Below are 20,958 nucleotides of genomic sequence, written 5' to 3'. Positions count from 1 at the left end.
TGAGGGTACACTCTGTCCCTTCATCCAGGTCATTGATGAGTAAGTTGAACAAGACTGGGCTGAGTACTGACCCCTGGGGAACCCCACTAGTTACGGGCCTCCAACTAGACTCAGCTCAAATAGTGCAGTTTCTAGGTGGTCTAATTAATACAAGTAGTAACGGTAATACTCCTGCTGGTATTCTGCTTTGGCCAAGGGTGGGCTCACAAGCCTGATAGTTGATCCTTAGAGTGTCTTTACAGCCAGGTGAGACCTTATCGGGGCTGGCAAGAGTGTGGGAAATAACTGGCCCAGGTAGTGTTCGCTGCTGCACGGTGGGTTCAGGGAGTAACGTTGTACCACAGAGGAGCTTGCTTTACAGTCATCTGAGGGTTTAAGAACATTATTATCAAATGCTAATTTTAAGCAGTTATGGTTGTAGATGAGGTCGCAGCGTAAAAATGCTACAAAATAAGCCTATTTTAATTGCTTACAGCTGTACTAGAAAAACTGTATAGAAAAAGAAAACAACTGTTTTGCTTTGCTGTTTAGCACATCGCACTTTGTATCACCAGAGAGGTATGCTGAGAGAACCTTTTTCATTCTCCTAAGGGTTTTACTTATACCTGAAGGAGGAAAGTTATCTGTGATGGGAAGAGTTTTTATATTCCGAGTTTCTTCCAGCATTGTAAAGTTGCGGCTGGAGCTGTGCTGGCCTGCATTCAGGAGTCTGTCTGCTTTCATCCCCTTGCAGTGCACTAATATCTCCCATCTGAAAGCCTGAGATGGAGGCCCTTGGTTGCTGCGATTTAGGATTTGATCGAGTGTGTGATGGTGGTAACGCTGGCTCAGTCTGAGCTGAGCTTTGGTAATGAATTGTGTGCGCTTTGGTAATCCGTGGCAACGGCGAGTAAAACAGGTTTTCTTAAACCGCTGCTGAGGGCTGAGTAATGAAGGGAAAGGGTGGGAACAGTGAAAAATGCCCGATCTGACTGTAAGCGAGTGGCTGCGCTTGTCGGCTTTTGAGCGTTCTTGAGCACGGTTTTGATGCTGCGGTGTTTCTCTTTGTAGCGCTTCCACTTCTCACTCGGACCATTCTGCTCCCACCAAATCTGCTTCCGCTGTATCATCTGACTCCGTCTCCACCTCGGCAGACAACTTCTCTCCAGATTTGAGGGTATGTAAGTTTTGTCTTAAAAAAGAAAAAAATATATCTGTTTGGCCTCCTTCAGAGGACACTTCGTGCTGCCTTGAGTTTGGGTATGGTAAAATGATGTTGGCTTTCAGGTTAATGTCAAATTTTATGTAGCCAAAGCATGAAAGGACCCAAAGTCAAACAGGTGAAATTGGTTTAATCTCTACTGTATTATATCCTGCTTTATAAAGTTATTTAATCTTCAAAAAGCTGACTCTGCAACCCATGCTTGGAGATGAATTTTCAAAGGAACTCCATTTTCTTTTAAGTGCTTTAAATAAGTGAGATCCTCAACCTGCCACTTGTATATCCTTTTTTTTCCTGTTGTGTATACATAAGAGAGACGTTCCCGCTTGAGAACTCCTGCTTGTTTGTAAACACGGAGTCCTTGGAAGTATCTTCTTTCTGAGAAAGATTGCTGTCTCCAAGCTGATAAAAATAATCTTCTTTCACAATAAATTGCTCTGACATAAAAAGGTCCAAACAAGGCTCTTTTAAGTCTGTAATTAGAGAAGTTAATTATAAATTCAAAGTTCTAGTTCAGTGTCACAGGAGTTTTGAAAGCTATCTGTACGTTCCTCTTATGAAACCAAGGGGTTTGCTGATATACCTTTGCTTTAAAAAAATAGTTTCTGAGTATGTAACTGTTGGTATTGGTACATTCTTGTAATGACTTTTAGGATTTCTCAGCTGTGGTCGAGCGTCTTTGTAAAATCGAAACATAGTAAAATTGCGTAAAAACCTCCAAATGTAAATGATGGTTTTTTTGTCCCGTGAGTGTGGCCTCAGTAGTCCATAGTTAATAGCAGAAAGTCTACCTGTTCATGAGTGGCAACAACATGAATGTTTCTTTGCAAAGGCAGCTTATTAGCCAATATTAAGCTGAGATTTGAAAATTAATCAGTAGTTTATGTGTAATCTAATGATAGTTTGTACCTTTTACCTATGGGTACAAAAAGTAGTCTTCAGAACATGCCCGGGTAAAGAAGTTTGTAATTGGTCTGAAGTTTTTCCCCGGGGAAGTTGGGGTGTTCAGTTACACCAACATGCAGAAAACACAGCTTTTAGGCTGAGGCAAAGTGATTCATTGATATGAATATACATAAGATTGCAAATACTGCTACAGCTGTAACTGTTTGTGTAATAGTATAAAGAAAATACACAAACTTATTTTCTTTTTTTTTTTTTAACTGAAGTTTGTGTAAGGGGGTTTCTTTTTCCTGTTTTGATGCACAACTCGGCTGCCTTTTCACAGGTTTTGTGACACTTGGGGATTACCTTTCTAAGTAGAGAATGAAGCAGCATTTCTTTTCGATAGAATCAAGGTTGTCTTTCCTTCCTGGTGGCTGAGTTGGCTCAACATGTTTTCCTCATAACCCTGATTGCGTCTTGTGACCCTTTCCCCCCACCCTTTTGTCACCTTATCTGTGTGAATTGTAAGCTGTCTGGGCAGGGATTCCAGCTCTCCTGGGCTCTCCTGGGTCTGGTTCCCCATCCAGCAGGGCCTCTGTACCCCTAGCAATCAAAGACAACGTCTGCAGAGGAATGTTCGCTTAGCTGCAGGACAGATTTTTCAGGCAGAAGATGCGTTGTTTACCAGAGGCCATTGGAAGCCCGTACTCCCTTGCTGTGCCGCTGTTCCTGTGATTTGCAGGGTGATTTCTGCACAGCCTGCCCCCCTCCTTCTCTTTTTTTTATTTCTAGGCAAACTTAAGTTCTGCCATGGTTGGAACAAATGCTGCTCCGCTTTCATTTTAGAATAACGTTTAAGGAGAGATGGTAAAGCAGAGAATTACTTGTTTAGAATAAAGGCACTGCAGGCTAAGTGTGAGCACGTGCCTCTGCTGGCAAAATGCTTCTTGCTCTTAACCTGCATCAGCTCTGTGGGACTTGAATTCAGCACAAGCCTGCCATGCTTCACCTAAAGCTTGCTCTTGCAGAGGTGGTTTGAGCGGCTGCAGTGCCGTGGTGTGTAGGCATAAAGCTGGTTTCTTGCCTTTACAGCTGACTTACTGCTTGTCAGTGGTAAGCACACCTAGACAAAATGTATTCTCGTGGTCCTACTTGTGTTAGAGTGCAGGGAGAAGGGGGCAGTTCCACTAGTAGAGGTTGACTTTATTTCTCCTTGAGGAGTTAATGTATTAATCATTTCTGTCTTTGTTCCTGAGAGTGTTTCATGTTGGAAAACAAGCCTGGCAGGTGGATGAAGATCTGTCCTCTACCTGTGGACAGCCTCTTGTGTTGGTATTGCCAGTGCAACTGCAGCCCCACAAGCTGTCCTCAGATCAACCGCTGTCGGTGTCAGTGAATTGTTTGCTCCCCGGGCTTGCTCTTGGAGCATAGTGCTAGCTCCTAAATCAAAGATTTATTACAACTACTGATCAGCTAACACTGATTTCTTTCAGGTCTTGAGTCAAGAATAACAAGCGTCCTATTACCATTTTTTGTCCAATTTTCTCCAAATTAACATCTCTGTTCTGTGACAGTTCTGCAAGTTGTGGGTTTTTTTTTAAACATCAGTTCTGCGAGAGATTTTTCAAGGCCCTGATTGTTCTCACTATTTTCTTTGATCTTTCTGAGATGTGGCATTGCCTTTGATACTGCAGATGAGGTCATACCATGAACTGATACAGTGGAATGAGCATGTTCTCTGTTCTAGCCCTTTCCTTACACGCCTAAGCATCTTGTGCAGCTTTGATTGGCACAAGACGGCATGAACTCCCACGTCTTAACAGGTAGTGAGATTAGAGCTAAGCACCTTATTACTTCTCAGGACAAAAAGAAGTCCCATGTTGTTCCTGGAAAAATGTAAGAGAATAAGCCCCGAAGTGAGAACTAATGCATTTTGTGGTAGCAATGTGGTATGGGAGACGAGTGCCTGGGCTACATAGTGTTCTCACAGGAAGGTGTTGCATCAGTTAGCTTTAAGAGGCTGAAAATCAGCTTTTCAAGGTTTTGAAGTGGATCTGCCAATTATGGGATTATGTTCTTGGTGTGTATTGAAGTTTTCCCTGCTAGAATGAATTACTACGTGGATCCATCATCACTCCTGCCTCTACTCAGTCTCTGCCTCTGGGTGTGCATCGACTCAAATTTAGGAATTAAATTTCTGTGACGATGGAAAAACACTTTGTGATAGCTACAATTAGCGCTTTCTTTTTCTGTAGGGAATTTTGAGAAGAATAGTAGGCGTCCATCGGGAGGAGGGAACCAGGGGAAGGACCCACATCATTTCTTGCAGTCTGTGCCTGCAGTTTTCTTTTGGAGTGCAATTAACACTCTGTGTGCGTGCACGCGTGTGTGTAATGAGGTAAATGAGACACAACTGGGGATTCATGCTGAATGCATGTGCAGTATTTTTCCTAAATCTTTCTCCAAAGTATTTAATAATAACCTTTATGAAGGGTTTTTTTAAATGTATATTGAGCATTTCAATATCTGGAACTAAGATTAAATTGCCTTTCTACTACAATTTATAGAATTTTCACTTCATAAACTAACTCTGAATAATTTTTGGCTGCTTCAGTTAGCTTCACAGGGGAAAAAAAAACAAAACCCAACAGAAAAACAACAAAGCACTATTAGGTTCTGTTCTCCACCCCCCTCCTGATCTTAAATCTGAAGCTGTTTAGAATTGATGTAGGGAATGCACTTTTTGAGGGAATTTTTAGCAAATACATTGCCATATGTTTTAACATAAGTTATAGATCAGGCAAGAACAGAATTGAATTGAAGTAGTTGGAAGTGAAAATGAGCTGGAAGTTCATAGATACTTTATAATTTGGGATGAGATTTTAAAAACACCTTAGAGCCAGCATTGCCAAAAGGATTGAGGTGTATAAATATCTCTTACAGATCTGGGAACTTTGTGGTTATTAAAGTACAGCGAAATTCTTGCTCTTAAGTCCTATAGGTGGTATTTTCTCCTGTGCCTACGAGCAGAATGTCTGTGCTGTTTATAGTACTTCTTTTAAGTCTTCTTGCTAATGCTCCAGCCTGCATCAGTGGGGACTTTCATTCTGAGTTAGCTGTTGGTTTATAGGATAATGCCTGAAGTTTACTGTGTTCAAAGCTTTGGAGTAACTGTCATGGAAGGGTTGGATCCCTTCCGTCTGCAGCTGGGAAGCAGTGGATACGACCAGCGGAGCCTGCTGCCACGTCCCTCGAGAGCCGTACCTTCGCCTGAAATTTTGTTGAAGTCACAGCATCACAGAATCAGAGAATAGTAGGGGTTGGAAGGGACCTCTGTGGGTCATCTAGTCCAACCCTCCTGCCGAAGCAGGGTCACCTACAGCAGGCTGCACAGGACCTTGTCCAGGCGGGTCTTGAATATCTCCAGAGAAGGAGACTCCACAACCTCCCTGGGCAGCCTGTTCCAGGGCTCCGTCACCCTCAGAGGGAAGAAGTTCTTCCTCATGTTCAGACGGAACTTCCTGTGTTTCAGTTTGTGCCCATTGCCCCTTGTCCTGTCACTGGGCACCACTGAAAAGAGTCTGGCCCCATCCTCCTGACACCCACCCTTCAGATATTTGTAAGCATTTATAAGGTCCCCTCGCAGCCTTCTCTTCTTCAGGCTGAACAAGCCCAGTTCCCTCAGCCTCTCCTCGTAGGGGAGATGTTCCAGTCCCCTCATCATCCTCGTAGCCCTCCGCTGGACTCTCTCCAGTAGCTCTTCATCTTTCTTGAACTGGGGAGCCCAGAACTGGACACAGTACTCCAGATGAGGCCTCACTGTGGCAGTGTAGAGGGGAAGGAGAACCTCCCTCGACCTGCTGGCCACACTCTTCTTGATGCACCCCAGGATCCCATTGGCTTTCTTGGCAGCCAGGGCACACTGCTGGCTCATGGTTAACCTGTCGTCCACCAGGACGCCCAGGTCCCTCTCTGCAGAGCTGCTCTCCAGCAGGTCCGCCCCAAGCCTGTACTGGTGCATGGGGTTGTTCCTCCCCAGGTGCAGGACCCTGCATTTGGCTTTGTTGAACCTCATCAGGTTCCTCTCTGCCCAAATTTCCAGCCTATCCAGGTCACGCTGAATGGCAGCACAGCCTTCTGGTGTATCAACCACACCTCCCAGTTTGGTGTCATCAGCAAACTTGCTGAGGGTACATTCTAACTCTTCATCCAGGTCGTTGATGAAGAAGTTAAACAAGACTGGGCCCAGTACTGACCCCTGGGGGACACCACTTGTTACCAGCCTCCAACTAGACTCAGCGCCGCTGATGACAACCCTCTGAGTTCTGCCGTTCAGCCAGTTCTCAATCCACTTCACCGACCACTCATCCAGCCCACACTTCCTCAGCTTCCCTAGGAGGATATCATGGGAGACTGTGTCGAAAGCCTTGCTGAAGTCAAGGTAGACAACATCCACTGTCCACCAAAGTCCATTGTGTTTGGATTTGGATTGTATGTAGCGAAAGCCTGGACTGGAGGATGGAAACTCATGCGTTGGCTTTCTTGTGTTGCTTCTTGTTTCTAGTTCGTTCTGTGGACAGAGGAAACCAGTACAGCAGACCCATATGTCACCTGCTTAGTTGTGCAGCCTTCAGAAAAAGTGGTTTGAATTTTTGTTCTCCATGTTGCTGTTTGTGACCACTAAACCATTCTCCCCTTTGAGGGACACAGTAAGATCCGCGATTCCTGATAGTCCAGCAAAATACTGTACAAGCATGTGTCCCATCCTCCGTGATTGTTTGCTCCCTCCATAATAATTTTCTTCCTTAATATACAAGGAATGAGTGGATTTGCAATGGGTTTATATATGACATGCACAAACATTACTGTAGCATGCCTAGGACTCTAAGGTTAGAAAAGGGAAGAAGCAGAGTTGCTTGTGTAACCTTAATTTGTTATCCATTGTGTGTGTGGTTGGAGACTGTAGACAAGCCCATGTGGTTTATTTTGTAAAATACATAACTGATGCGTGACAAAAGGTATGTGAAGTAGTCTTCTCCTTCCAAGACAGTAAATGGATGCCATTGCTGTCTCCTTAGGTTTCCTGGATGAAATGTGTTTGAGCAAGTCTGCGTTCATGCTAGCCAACCACAATTCCTTTGTAGTCAATGGAAAGAAATGGGTCATTTATGATCTGATTTGTCTCAGCTTAAGGAAATGCCCACGCTAGGTGAGAACACTGTGTAGCTGAGCTAGAGAGGTCCTTGCTGCAGGATGTTGTGAACATTCTTTGAGGGGCAGCAAATGATATTTCAGAGTGGATCACAGCTTTAGCTGTGCTCTAGTAAGTGTGCACTTTTGTCTCATTTGAAAACCTACTGGATTTCTCCTCTGACTATGAAGAGAGTTCAGGGTAATTTCTCCAGATGTCGACCTCTAAAATGGAGGTCAATCTTGTCCTTCAGGTGATGTTGGGCAGGATTAACCGAAATGCCAGTCACTGACTTTGCCACCTTTGTGTTACTTTATTCGAGCTTTAGTGCAAAGTGGCTTAGACTAGTTTTATGTAGAACATGTATATTGTTAGTAGAAAAACATATTGAAGAAAGATGTGATTTCCACCCCCCTTCTCCATCTTTAGCTGTAAATCACTAAAACTAGCCTCAGAGAGCTTTTCCATTGCTATCTCCCTGCCAGCGCAGGAAGCGTGTCAGGCTCCGGTTATGTGTAACACATGTTCAACGAGAGCTGGGTTTAGAGAGCGGCGTAACTTTTTAAACTTTAAGCACTCATTGAAGCAATGTTTTTTAATTTTGCTTTTTAGAGGCTTTTCAGTTAGTGAGTGATGCTAGCTTGGAAGCACTAAATTGTGAAAATACCCTCTGCCTAAGCACCTCCAGGGTAGTTGAAGGCGCTCTGCCCTGCCAGTCGGCTCCATCCCTCACTTAATGATACATGGGGATAAGTATTCCTGTTTTGGACTAGCCCTTGACTCTTCACATGGGGCTGCCTGTTAGGGGTCTAGTTCATGGCAAATGCAAAGATGTTTTCTGTGGTGTGAGCTTTCCTTCCCAGCGCACTGGACTGTGGCTGCTATTGAATTACACGCCATATTGCACAAGCCACCAGATGGTGAAGATAATTGACCTGTGGTCACAAAAGACTTGGCTAGATGTGAGCTGGTGATACAGCAGTGATATTAAATAAGGAGTTCATCTTTCTCCTGCCAGCGTGTGAAGACTTGATCGTATGTGTTTCTTTGCGTCATCGCTTTGGGCTCAGTCATATGCTCACACAGAGGTGCACCTCACGTTTCTGTGGGTGTACAGGAGTAGAAGCTGTGCAGGCAGAAGTCGTCCTTCCTGGATCCGCATGTAGCATTTCCACAGGTCCCTTTGCACTCAGGGATGAAATCGGGGCCAAATGCAAGAACAGGCTATGCTTTACATTATCAAACGTGTCATCGAGTAGAGGGACTTAAAGAGCGGCAAGAGGAGAAGGAGGAAAATCTTATGGGGAAAAGTATTTTAACTACCTCGAAATTCTGGGTTTGGTCGCACGAGCTGCGTGTGTGTGTGTGTCTGTGGGAAACAGGCTCCCTTTCATCTGTGGAGCGTTAAGCTGTCGATGACCAAAGGCACAAAGGGCTGGTTCTGGAGAATGAATGATGCTCTTGTCCGAAAGCGTGGTCGTTCCAGGACAGCGCTCTGAGTGACTGGAATTTAGCCCCTGCCGTTGCCATGTGTTTCTGGGACTCCAGTTTCCATGACTGTAAATGCTATGTATTTCATGAGAATTACAATCTTTTTCATTTAAACTGTCGTAAGAGATGGAGAATCTTGGTCCCCTCCCTGCACCTCTCCCCAGTAAGTCCTTTTGTGCACCTCCCCCTTTCAAGGAAACAAAACCAAAGGGCAGCCAACCTCTGGGTTGCAAAATATTGATTTCATGCAAATTAGATGGGGGGAAAAGCCAGATGCAGTCAGTTTTCTGTCTCCTTTACATGGAAATAGTACTCCCTAAGTGGTCATCTAGTTAGAAGAGAGCAAAGACAGAAAGCGTTGCTAATTTTCCTTATATAGAGGTACCTGAATGTTTGAATATGAAGTAATGCACAGTGAAAGAAATCTCTGGAAGCATTTACGATTGCCATCTATTAGGAATGGAAAACTAAGGAGAATAAGCAAATGGCCTTCGTATGTTCCTTAAAAATATTTTCAGCTCTTCCTAATCAACATCGACTGCAATATTTCTCCTAGCTACAAAGTGCAAGAATTCTCCTTTTGCTGAGAAAAACTGGGTAAGAGTTGGCTTTTTCCCCCCCTTTTTTTACTCCCCATGTAGTTACAGTTTTGTAGAATGAAGCACAAATCAGGCAGGAATGAACAAGCATGGTATTTAAAAGGAGCACATGGATTTGTGACTGCATGCAGTACCTGCCAAGTGTTGATTTTCTGTGGATGTTTTTGCACTAAATGAAACATCTTTGTTCCCCTCTGTATGATTGTTTACTCATTGTAAATATATAATTACTTGTGTCTTGAATCCTTATCTTATATATCAGTAAACTCCAAAGTGAAATTCTTGGTAACAGAGACAGTTTTCTGTGACTTAATTTTAGTTGGTGGAATTCATAACTCTCTCTTTGGTCAGAGTGTTTTTCTGTTACTTAAGACTGATGATATGAATTTCACTGAACTAGGTTAATGCTTTTCTTGACAGTTTTAGTCTATTTTCTGATATAAGTTGTTTGCTAAACAAAATACAGTAAAAGTGAAGAAAGGATAGAGTCTGGCTAATGTGCTGTCCAAAGGTTTTGAGCAGCTGGTGGAGAACAGAGCCGTTGTCGTTTGGAACCCTTGGCACTGAAGAAGGTTCTGTATTAAAAAATGTTGGACTTGTCTGAATAGATAATATCTGCAACCTTCTGTGCCAGGGAGCGTTGCTGTGTTGAGTCAGTGACAACTTTCTGTTGGAGGCTAATGAGAGAATTGTCCTGAGGCACCAAGCCATACCGACTTGAAGAGACAAGCCAGCCATGGTTGAATGAGTGGCCCTCAATGTATTTCTCTGAGCTTCTAAGCCTTGCCTTGTACTTCTACAGCGAGGGCACAGGAGATTCACCAGCCCAGAGAGGCTGCTGTTCATCACTGGACACTCGGGTCGGAGTGCAGAGGTACATCGTGGGAAAAACAGAGCAGAAAACCCTGGGGAAACAGTGCCTGGTGGCTACTTCCTCCTCTAGAGGAGTCCCTTTATATTACCCAGTGACCGTGTTAGTTTCATTTAAAATACATCAATCTCCAGCTTTGTAAAGATTTTCAAGACAGTGGTAAGTAAGCAAGTGATTTCTCAAGCCTTTTGATACTTTCCTCAAAATATACACAGTAGGTAGTGATCACAGTTTGTGATTTGGTTTTTTTCAGTTGTATCTGGGTCTTTCTGAGACCAGGAAAGCATAGCTAAAAGGCAGTTGCAGTGTACATTGTATGTGATTGTTGTCTTTAGAGTAGTGTAATCAATGGTCTGTTGTCAGAACATTTTATTGATAACTTAAATGCCTCTTGTGTTGTTTTTTAACTGCGCTAGGAAGCTGCCTTTGGCTGAGTGCTCTCTGAGGAGCTGAATGGGCTTGATGTGGTCTTTGGACGGTATATTTGATTCTCTGTGTACAATTCTGAAATGATCCATCTGTCCATGGCGTTTTGTCTTTTCCCCTTTCAAATTCTAATATCCCAAAAGAATAAGACACAAAGCATTTCAGTCAGTACAATCAGTATCGTGCTGGTCTGAATGTCTCCAACACGGTTTTTCAGCTCATCTGGTCATAATCCTTAGAAAAGTCCCTGTGCCTCAGTCGTGCAGAAATGCTGCTGTTCCTTCCCATAGTCATTCTGCTGTCGTATTCTTGATGATTCAAAAATAATAAACAAAGGCTGTTTACTTACTCGATTTATGCTTTATTACATTTCCAGTAGGATACATATTGCATAAATCTTCTCAAAGTACGCTTGAAATAGCCACAAATGGCAGCTGAAAAATCTCTCCGAAGTAGTACAGTGTTTGCAGTCTACAGGAGGATTTGTCACATAAGCATGGCTGCCGTTTTGCGATCCTTCTAATGGAGCATTGAGAAGACAGAAGCATCTTAGCAGCAAAATGCTAGAAAAAATATGCCCTTTTTCCTGTTGTAAGAAATGCTTCCTTTAGAGAAGAAACCAATGCACCTGTGAAAAGTTATAGTAAATAAGCGTATGGGTCTTCATTAGGCAACTCTGAATTAAACTTGTGTCAGTTCTGCAGCTTCTGTCAGCATCAGCCAGACAGAATTAGACCTCCATGTTTTCTGGGTTTTTTTCAGAGGTGAATGGAAAGAGCTTTGGTATCTGTTTTGTTTCAGAGGTTTTTACACCATTGCTGGGGTAATGATAAATCTTGATATACCTGCCATAGTGGCACTGTCCTTTGGTGGCTGGCTTTTATGGCAACAGCCATGAAAGATGAAAGGGTGAACGTGGTCTGAGACCACCAAAAGAGATTTGAAAGGAGAAGAACATTGGTTACAGAGGTGTATATGATTTGCTCTTGATTTACAAAAAGAATCAACTAAAAATATCAAGTACGTAAAAATAATCCTATGGCTAAGCCTTTACAGAAAGGCTGACTTCCCTCAGGTTGTTCTCTGAGACAGCAGAAAGCAGCCAGCTCTGACCCAAAAACTGTCTCTGGTAACTCAGCTGATAAGACCTATCCTACAAGCTTTGGAGCCATGCCTGTTGTAATGAAATTGATGCAATTTTTGGGTTTGGCCTGGCTCACCGCCTGCTGCCTCTCTGCACAGACTGGGGCTGGACATTGCTATAAGGTACAGGTTGTGACTACTCAGCTGTGTCGGGATGTGCGGGAGATCGGCCACAGTGAAGCAACAGGGATGGGACTCGCTCTACCAGCTCTGCACTGGCGTTGCTTACCCTCGTGCTCAGCCTTCGGTGGGAAGAAAGGCCCTCGTCCTGGAGGTGAATCTCCAAGGCTTGCTGCTTGCCACTGGCTGTGCAGAACGCCGAGGCTGACGAGCTCAGGTGTAGATCTCCAGCTTTGGATGAAAAGGATACTCCTGCACTGCATTTACTGGCTACCCTGCCTGCAGAGTGCCAGGAGTGCTGATTCAGGAGGGCATTTAATCGTGTGCCAGTCCTTGAGAGAAAGACGTTTAAAAAAAGAAAGGGGGGGGGGGGGGGGAGGAAAGGTTAGGTGTGTTAACTACAAACAGAGTATTCCCAGGGAATCCATTAAATTATCAGACAAATGTTTTACTGTAGGAGATAAAGCCTTTCACTTGGCTGTTTCAAATTCATATTTCACACAGCATTTGAAAAGCTACATATTTTTAAAATCTGCTAAGTCTGTGTGCATATTCTTGCACACACATGTGTGCAACATGCACGTGCTTGTCCCCGCAGCATAGATGCTGCCTGTGGCTGCTGACCAGTGCATGCTCACAAGGCAGACATGCCAAACCTGAGAGTTCAGGGCCCGCAGATGCGAAGGAATTTTCTGTGTGTGTGTTTGTACAGACAGGTTATCTATGTTTATGTCAAGGGACCAGTTAAGTGACCATCTTCCTTCTGTAGGAGACACAGAACAGCACTGTGTGTAGCTGGAACAAAAGCACCTTGTCTTTTGAATGGATAGGGCAGAAATGGTTTTGGGGAAAGGAATAATGCAGGAGCAAGGTGGTCACGGTGTCGGGTCAGGCATCCTGCACCAGCACTGGGGCTTTGTGCGTAACAAATCTATTCAACATGTGCAAAATGATTTGGAGCGTATAGGAGGTTACCAAGGAGAGAGTAACTCAGAGGGGAAGAAAATCACGAAAAGGGTACACTTTAATTTTGTCTAAACCAAAAAAGATTATTTTTGTACATTTTGATTGTGATTCAGGATAGAAGAACCTGTGCAGACTTGGGCAAACTGTTAAACAGCAATTTGGTAACATGAACTTACAGTCTCTCCCCTGAAGCTGCATGAAGCCAAAAAAACTGACCTTTGCATGCGAGTTTCAGGACTCAGATATTCAGGAGAAAGTAGAAGAGAATAACTGGAAAATATCTAGGAGGGACCTCAGGTGCTCTCTTCATGCAGCTTTGATTTCTGGAGGCTCGTGACAAGGTTGCTGTCCCTGGTCAGTCCGGCTGCTCTCCCTCCTTCACCCAGGGTTTGCGTGCCCCCACTTGTCTTGTCGCACCCTGAGCCAGTCCTGGCAAAATGATCCAGGTTATGGAAAAACGTCCGTTAAAAAAGCCATTAAGCGAACCCAGGCGTCTTGACTGAGCCAGACACGGGAGCAGTGGCGACGCGGGCAGGCTGGGTCCGAGGAGGCCATGCTGGGTCGGCCTCAGCCAGCGCAGGGCGTGTGTTGTCGTCCCGGCCGTGCAGCTCCACTGGTGGGCAAATGCCTCACAGGCAAGACAAGAGGGAAGCGTGTCGGTTGTTTTGTTCACAGGCAAAAGCAAACCCTGAATATAGAATATGAATATAGAATATGTGTTTTGTGCACGTTGTCACGTCCTTCTGGAGCAGCGTTTGGCGATGCACAGGCCTCTGAGACCCTGTACTTAAGAGTTAGCATGCACTGTAATTGTACCACCCTGAGCTGGCCGTAGCTGCTGGGGATGAGCTACGTGCGTGAGTTGTGCAGGGAGATCGCTCAGGAGAGAGAGTTTTGGAGCGGCACGCTGGCTGCTGTGTTAGGAGGCAGTGGGGACACGTGGTTGGAGAGGCTTGGCAGAACTGCAGTACCCTGGATCGCAGCCCGAAGGGGTAAGGGGTGAGGCAGGGCGCAGTCTTCCCTTTTTAGCAGGTTCTAAACCTCTTTCCCTGACCCCGTGCATGCAAGCAAAGGAGGTGATCGTTTTGTTGCTGAGATCTGGAGGTTGTGTCAACAGTACAGTGTCAGGATTTCCCTGCCTTGGGTGCTGTAGGTGGGAGGGCATGAGAGGGCTCTGCACCTGCAGCCATGGGTAAGTGGGCTGGAGCTAACACGAGGTGCGATCCCGGAGTAAGAGAAGCAGTTGTTAAATGTAGCAAGTGTGGGTTTGCTCTGCCAAGTCGCTGCTTGAGCAGAGAACAAAGGTAGGTGGTGGCATGAAGTCCTCACACCCTCTCTGAGCTGAGGCAGGACTTGGTTTTGGTGCGAAGGTACTCCTGTGCTCAGTGTTGTGGAGAGCAGTGCTAGCTAGAGGGAGAGCTGCTGATGGGTGGAATGGGTATCTTACGTTACTCGGTAAAAGACGACAGAAATAAAAGTTATTCTGATGTGTAACTAAACTCTTCATTCCCCCGGAGATTTCAGTTACCAAGCATAACATTTTTGTGGGGAAAAGATAACAAAGACCTTGTTTGGCGTAGAGGCAAGGCAAAGTAGTCTACTGAATTTTGGTGGCTGTATTTGTTTCGTACAGACACCATCCGAGTGCTGGCTGTGACGGACACGGCCAGTGTGTGGCTCTGCGCCGACATGGTCCTGTTCCCAAGGAACGCTGATTCTGCCCAGCTCTGGCTGTGACCTTCATTGCAGATCTCGAAGCGCTCTTCGTTTTTGTTCCCACTGAACAGTTAAAGACCTGAGGCACACAGCGGAGGAACATTTCAGAGACACGGCAGCGTTAATGCACCAGCAGCCAGCCGTCGTCTCCTGCAGCTGGGCTGCCACAGTCGGGTCCCTGGCTCCCGTACTGCTTCCTTGCCTCGCTGGAGCTCTTGATTTCATTTTGCAAGATTTGCAGAGGGCTATATTTGGGCCCGAGACTGTTACTTTTAGAGACTTTAAAATAGGCTAATGTACAAAAATAAGATTTTTCTGACAGTTTAATGAACCATTTTTGGTTTTGGGAGGGGAGGATGGCAGTAAGATGGAGGGGCTTTTCATGTCATATCTTTAGTCATAGAAGGGCCAGAGGGTCCATCTATGGTGTTAGCATCCTCCCAGAGCTCCATGTCCATTGTCCCATCCAATTCTTCCCCCTTGATCTGTTTCCAAAACTCCTCTTTCCATATCCACCCACTTTTCCTCCCTCCTGCCGTGCCCTGTCCTTTAGCACTGCCCCAGATGTCTTCTCCTGCGCCTGCTGCCTGCATTGTCAGCTGCACACAGATTGCATTTCCCTGAATCAATTTTAAGGAGCCATTGATGGAGTTGGATTTCAGGAAAATGCCTACCATTCATTTCTAGGTTCCTGCCAGGATGGGTTTCAAGTGTTCACTCCAACTAGGAGCTGAGCAGATGCTGCAAAGGCCAGCACACCAGAGAAGTGTTTGCCCTGGGCTTTCTGGTCGTGTCTGTCTCGGCCTCTTGTGAAGGATGACTGTTATCCAGGGGTGATGTGCTTGTGCCAGCTTTGAAGTCATCATCAAGGAGGTTGGGGCTGTGTTACCGGAGGTAGGTTGTGTGGCTGAGGTCAGCTGGGGGATGGGGAGAATGACAGTTTAGTCCTCAACTCTGTACCAAAAGAAAAAAAAAAAAAACAGAGGAAAGAGGAAAAAAAAAGGAAAGGAGGAGTGGAGGCAAGGGGCCAGAAGCTGTTGACCTTGGAGGGCCGTGCTTCCAGGAGGCCATCCATCCGCTGCCCTGTGTTGAAGTGAGCGCAGGTTTGGAACGCTAATCCTTTCCTCTGACCCTGAGGACTCCACATTTCAGAGAGTGTGAGTGAGCAGATGAATTATATTAGAGTTAGAAGAGCCTGGTTTTAAACCAAAAAAGCTTTCAACCTTGTCTTTAGCAGAACGGTGTTGACATGGAGGTCTTTGTCTTTCATACTGCTTGCCCCTTTCCTCCTCCTCTCCCCCACCTGCAGTACCACCTAGCGATCGCAGCAGCTGTTTGTTGTACCAAAAGCTTCCTATGTGTCTTACCTCATGTTTGCTTTGGCTTAAGATACAGCCCAGTCCTCCACATGTTTACTGCTGGACGTGCTCCCTCTGACATCTGCAGGAGAGCAGCGAGTCCAGCTGCTGGCCGAAGGGATCCTAGCAGCAGCTGCTGCCCTTCTGGGGCATGGACCTTCTCAAAGAAGTTGTGGTCGTGTCCTGAACACAGAGTGTATTTTTACTAACGTCCTTCCAAGATAAAAGGCTGCGAAGACAACCACCACTTACGGACTAATTAGCCAGAAGCCTCCGTCTCAATTGTCATAACCCAGATGTGATTCTGCTAATTTCAAGGCTATGACTCAAGCGCAAAAACTGACACACAGGAGTTGAGAGTGGGTCTACATCACAGGCTCTTGTCGGGGAGGCCGTCGGTCAGGGCTTTGATGGCATGTGTGATCTTCGGCCAGTGCAGCTGTGCTGACAAGAAGTCCTCAGCACAGACTTCTGCTAGTTACACCGGCAAAACCTTGTTTTCACGGCTATTGCTGGCATGGGGGAGGAGAAGCTTTCCTGCAAGTTGGGTGGTGCCACTGTGAGCTCTGGCAATGGTGACCTCGCTTTAGCCATCCCGTAGAGCCCGGTCCAGCTGCTCTGGCAGCCTCCGTGGTAAGAGCTGGCCTTAGTGGGCGCGGTTGTGAGGTTCCTGTTAGGAAGTCAGGACTATGCTTACCTTTATTTATTTTTTTTTAAGAGTCTTTTGAATGCATTTTTAAAAATTTACATCTTGTTCTCAAGAAGGCTTTGATCTTATTAATCTTTTCATCTATACATCAATCTGTTGCATGAAAATGCTGGAACATGCTTTTGTTGTGGCATGACATTTCTTTGGTTTGTGTTTTCATTTTTTTTTTGCATAGCTTAGAGAATTTCTCTTCCCTGAGGCTCTCCCTCCAGCTTGATCCTACATGAAAGGTGACTACAGATGTGTCAGGTTTTGGAGTGCCACTTTAGACCGTGTCTTTGATTTTCCTTTGCAGGGATTTCCTGATGTCAAATTAGAACAATTCTTTCTCTTCCCTCGCATGAAGATAGAGAAAGCATTTTGGGTGAGTCTGCACATTCAGTTGTGAGCAGACATGAGCTCTCTCTGCCTGTCTCCACCAGGTGGGATGCACGCCGACTTTAAACCCAAAGTCTTGTGGTTGCTACAGCGTGAGGCAGAGTCTGGACTAACTTACCTGCTCCCTGTCTGTGTTACTAAGTTGAGCAGCTGGTGTGCTGTGGTGGTTGTGGTCATTTGGCCAGTTCGAGGCACGGGCAATGTGATTGAATCCATCCGTGTTTGGCTGCGTAGCCTTCATCTTGGTCACTTACATACGCTCTTCTCCCCTAGTTCTTGCCGTAGGTTTACACCTCAGGTCATGCTTTCCATAGGTACAGCCATGCTTTCCTAAAATGTCCATCTGCTCATGATAGCAGCTGTTCTTGTGAAAACCCTTGTGCAAATGCAGTCACACCTGTGGAAGGCAGTGCCCTGTGGTGTGACTTTAACCCAAGGGAAAGGGGAGGAGGGGGCATCTGGCAGCCAAAAAAAATCGAAACTGTGTCTCCTCTACATGCCTATCAAAATATAACCTATGTAACAAGTCACTACTAACTGAGCCAAATCAGGATCGTTGAAGTTGTCGGACCCTCACTGAAGACAGGGGTGTGACAAGGTGTCCTTTTTAACTTTCCTCAGTGTAAACTAGAAATTGCTCTACTTAATCGTTGATAGCGTCATGGTGATAGCTGATCACTTCAACCTTTGGTAAGAGTTGACTCCTTTGGTCCTGTGTGTAACTGCGAGAGATTTTGCCTTGTGATGGTGGGCTGGGGAGGAGAAGGCTGGAGCGTGAAAGGCAGCCACCTGGGACGTTTGCTGCCGGAGCACGCCGCCTGCTTTGCAGCCCCTCTCCGTCGCAGACATCCTTGCTGTGGACACTTCGGCATGGCCCAGTGGTATGCTCGAGGACTGCACCGAGGTCTCTCACATGCTTTGTGTTGACCATTCAGAGGCTGAGACACTAGGCGGTACCTAAAGATCTTTGAATATTTGTTGTCCTTGATATTGTTGTCCCGTTGCAGGTAAACGTACACTTCTTGGTTTATGAAAACATACTGAATTTCTTTTTCTACCTCTATCATTTGCCTAGGTCCTGAGGGAGACAAATAAATTGGCTGAAATGGAAGAGCCACCTTTGCTACCAGGAGAAACCATTAAAGACATGGGTATGTGAGGAGGAAATTCCTCGTTGTTTGCTGACCAAGTAGAATATCCACAGAGCAAAACATCCGGGCAGTCATTGACCGACAGAAAATTGCTGGTGGTTTGAGAACCATGATCGGGTTGTTTCATTAATCAAGTTGTTGCATATCACGTGAGCCAAGGTAACTATGCGTCTCCTCTCAGCATGTAGCAAATGCAAGGCAGTTCAACATATCTTAGCACGAGTGTTGAGATAGGTGGTACAGCTTTGCTTTTGCTGCCTCCTGAGAGGACGTGGATCAACTGTTTCAAGTTCTGCTTGCCACAGAGTGACTTTGCATGTTGACACAGCATGACTGTGTGTCGATTTTTGCAGGAGAGAATACAGTGCTGCTGCAGAGACCTTGCTGTCATATGGGATTGGGTCTTTTTTCTTTTTTTTTTTTAATCCAGACTTTCTGACATGCATCAGGTTTGCTGATGCACTCTAGTCTGAAATTTTGAGTAAGTCTCTTGATTAATTTTCTGTGAAAGATTTTACTTCCACTAGTTTAACATGTTGCTTTCCTCTTAAAATGAAATGAAAGAAAGCAACTTCAGTCCTAAAAAAATCTGAACACCCTACCAAAAAACCCCACCCAACAAAAAACCCAAAACCCCAAAGAACATAAACAAAAAATCCCACCTCAATGCTCAGTCCTTTTCTTTGCTCCTTTCCTAAGGACTCTGAACTCGTACTCCAGCCACGCGCTGCAGACTGACGTCTAACTCACTCCACGGGCACAGTTAGCTCTGGCAGCAAGACTGTGTTTTGAAGCGTTCCTGGGGAATGGTGTAGGAGATCAGAGTTATTGGTGTTTTGTCTGTTGGCAGATGATGTGATGAGCCCCATCAGTCTGTAAGACTGGGTGGCTTTCGGAGTAGGCCAGACAGCAGCTGCCTGGTCCAGCAAGAAGTTAAAGGTAGCAAAAAGGAAATCCTTGTTATTCATAAGCAATAATTATTTCCTGTTAAAAGCATCAAGAACGGCAAATGTAATTCTCTTTGTATTTTACAGGGAGGGGAAAAAAAATTATTTCAGCCAACCCAATAATCTGGGGTAGGATTTGCCCTATAAAAGACAAGAATTCCGTAAGCAGGGAAATTAATAAATCCTGATTTCTGGTATCTTTGTCGCCTGTGTCTTCTTGTATATCTACCAAAGCTGAAGCCTATTAGACTTTCCCGTGGTAGTAGCACTGGTACAACCTCTCTCATACCTGGCATTCGTTCTCACAAACAGGGAAGGATCTTAATGCCTTGGAGATCCCTATTTATCAGGTAGACACTGCTGAAATCTTGCAGCCTTGGCAGGGTGAAGGTCACACAAGCCATGTGTGTAGGTTCATGTGTACATGTGCCGTGTAATTAAGTAAAATTGTTTCCTTAGGAAACCAAGCTAATTAAATGCAAATGTGAAAGGTGATGTGGCTTGCAAGCTGGCAAGGCCAGTGTTTGAGCTCATGCCTGGGATTCCTTACCTGGAAAACATTTTTCTAGCACCTTTCCTCTTTACTCTGAAACCCTGTTCCTTTTTGGATGTAAATTCGGATGTACTTCTCTTATTAGTAGTTTGGGGTTTTTTCCCCCAAACAATTTTGAAATTATATTTTGAATAATGGGAACTCTAGTGGAAAAACCAGACAGGCTGCCCTCACCCTTGTTATGCTTCATGAGTATGCTTTCAAACTTCTGTCGAACTAGTCTTTGAAAAGAAGTGATTAATAATCACCCAATAATGAAACACTTGGCTTAGTTAGAGCTGGCTAGAAGCATTTTGTGTTTAATTGTCCTTCCAGCAAATGCGTGTACATTAAAATAAATAAATTAGGAAATTGCTAGTGTGTATATATATATATTTTTAAATGTTATTTACTTTTAAGCAAAAATTCTGTGCCTACGTATTTTGCTCTGAATTAGTCACCCCTGATTTTTTAAGGATCCTTCTCCATATCCACATCTCGAGAGTCAGTGAAGACTATGCAGAAGCAGAGTTGACGTGAGGATGATTTAGTTAGATGACTTGCCAGTGCCTTGGAGTAAGGCAGTCTCTCTTCCTCGCTCCCTCCAGGCTACATCTGATGGGATAAAGGTAGAAGAAATTCAGGTTCCCCATCCTGACACCCCAGCAGCCTCATGCTTCTTGTGCGTGGTGGCTGTCACCTGGCTGGGAGGCGACCTGTCCTCCTCACTTCCCACAGCCCTTGCAAAATGGATCCCATAGGGTTTGGAAGCTTGTGGTTATTAAGATGGTCCAGGGGGTTCTTGCATGGATCTGGCAGCTCTAGTCAGTGGGTCTCCTTCTGACAGGATCTCTGAACATTTGAGGGTTGTCATTGCTTGTTGGTGACAGCGTAAACCATTGCTACGGCACAGCCAGCCAACTGCTTCAGTGGCAGAAGACGTGATGGATCATTGCTGGGCAGCAGAGGGGAGGGAACAACTTAAATGTTGGTATTTTTAATTGATGTAAAACAGAAGGGCTGTTAGGGGAGGTGTTTGCTGTGGAAAACCAGCAGCACCTCTTGACTTTTGCTGGAAAAAGTGAGAAAAGTATGAGGCCGTTTAAGAAGGGGACTGTTTTGAGTCACCGTCACTCAGGCTCAAAAATAATTGAATTGTTGCAGAGTAACTTGATTGCTGACTTCAGACTTAAAATCACCAGCAGTTGGGTGCTATGCAGATTCCTGGCTGCTGGAAACTGCTGTAGCTCCGCTGGCTTTTGGCACGAGGGCCG

General features: G+C 45.1%; 1 protein-coding gene across 3 annotated transcripts in view; it reads left to right on the top strand.

Moving 5' to 3' along the window:
- Nucleotides 1–20,958, top strand: part of MTMR2 (myotubularin related protein 2) — a 68,093-nt gene that overhangs the window by 22,204 nt on the left and 24,931 nt on the right. For 2 of the 3 annotated variants that reach the window (XM_075417681.1, XM_075417690.1), the window contains exons 2-3: nucleotides 1,051–1,156; nucleotides 18,130–18,205. In XM_075417681.1, the coding sequence (XP_075273796.1) occupies nucleotides 1,051–1,156; nucleotides 18,130–18,205 (182 nt within the window). The other variant, XM_075417698.1, reaches the window with a different exon arrangement.

Source organism: Opisthocomus hoazin, chromosome 1, assembly GCF_030867145.1.
Source record: "Opisthocomus hoazin isolate bOpiHoa1 chromosome 1, bOpiHoa1.hap1, whole genome shotgun sequence".
NCBI classification, from domain to species: domain Eukaryota; kingdom Metazoa; phylum Chordata; class Aves; order Opisthocomiformes; family Opisthocomidae; genus Opisthocomus; species Opisthocomus hoazin.
This window is presented reverse-complemented; position numbering and strand designations above follow the sequence as displayed.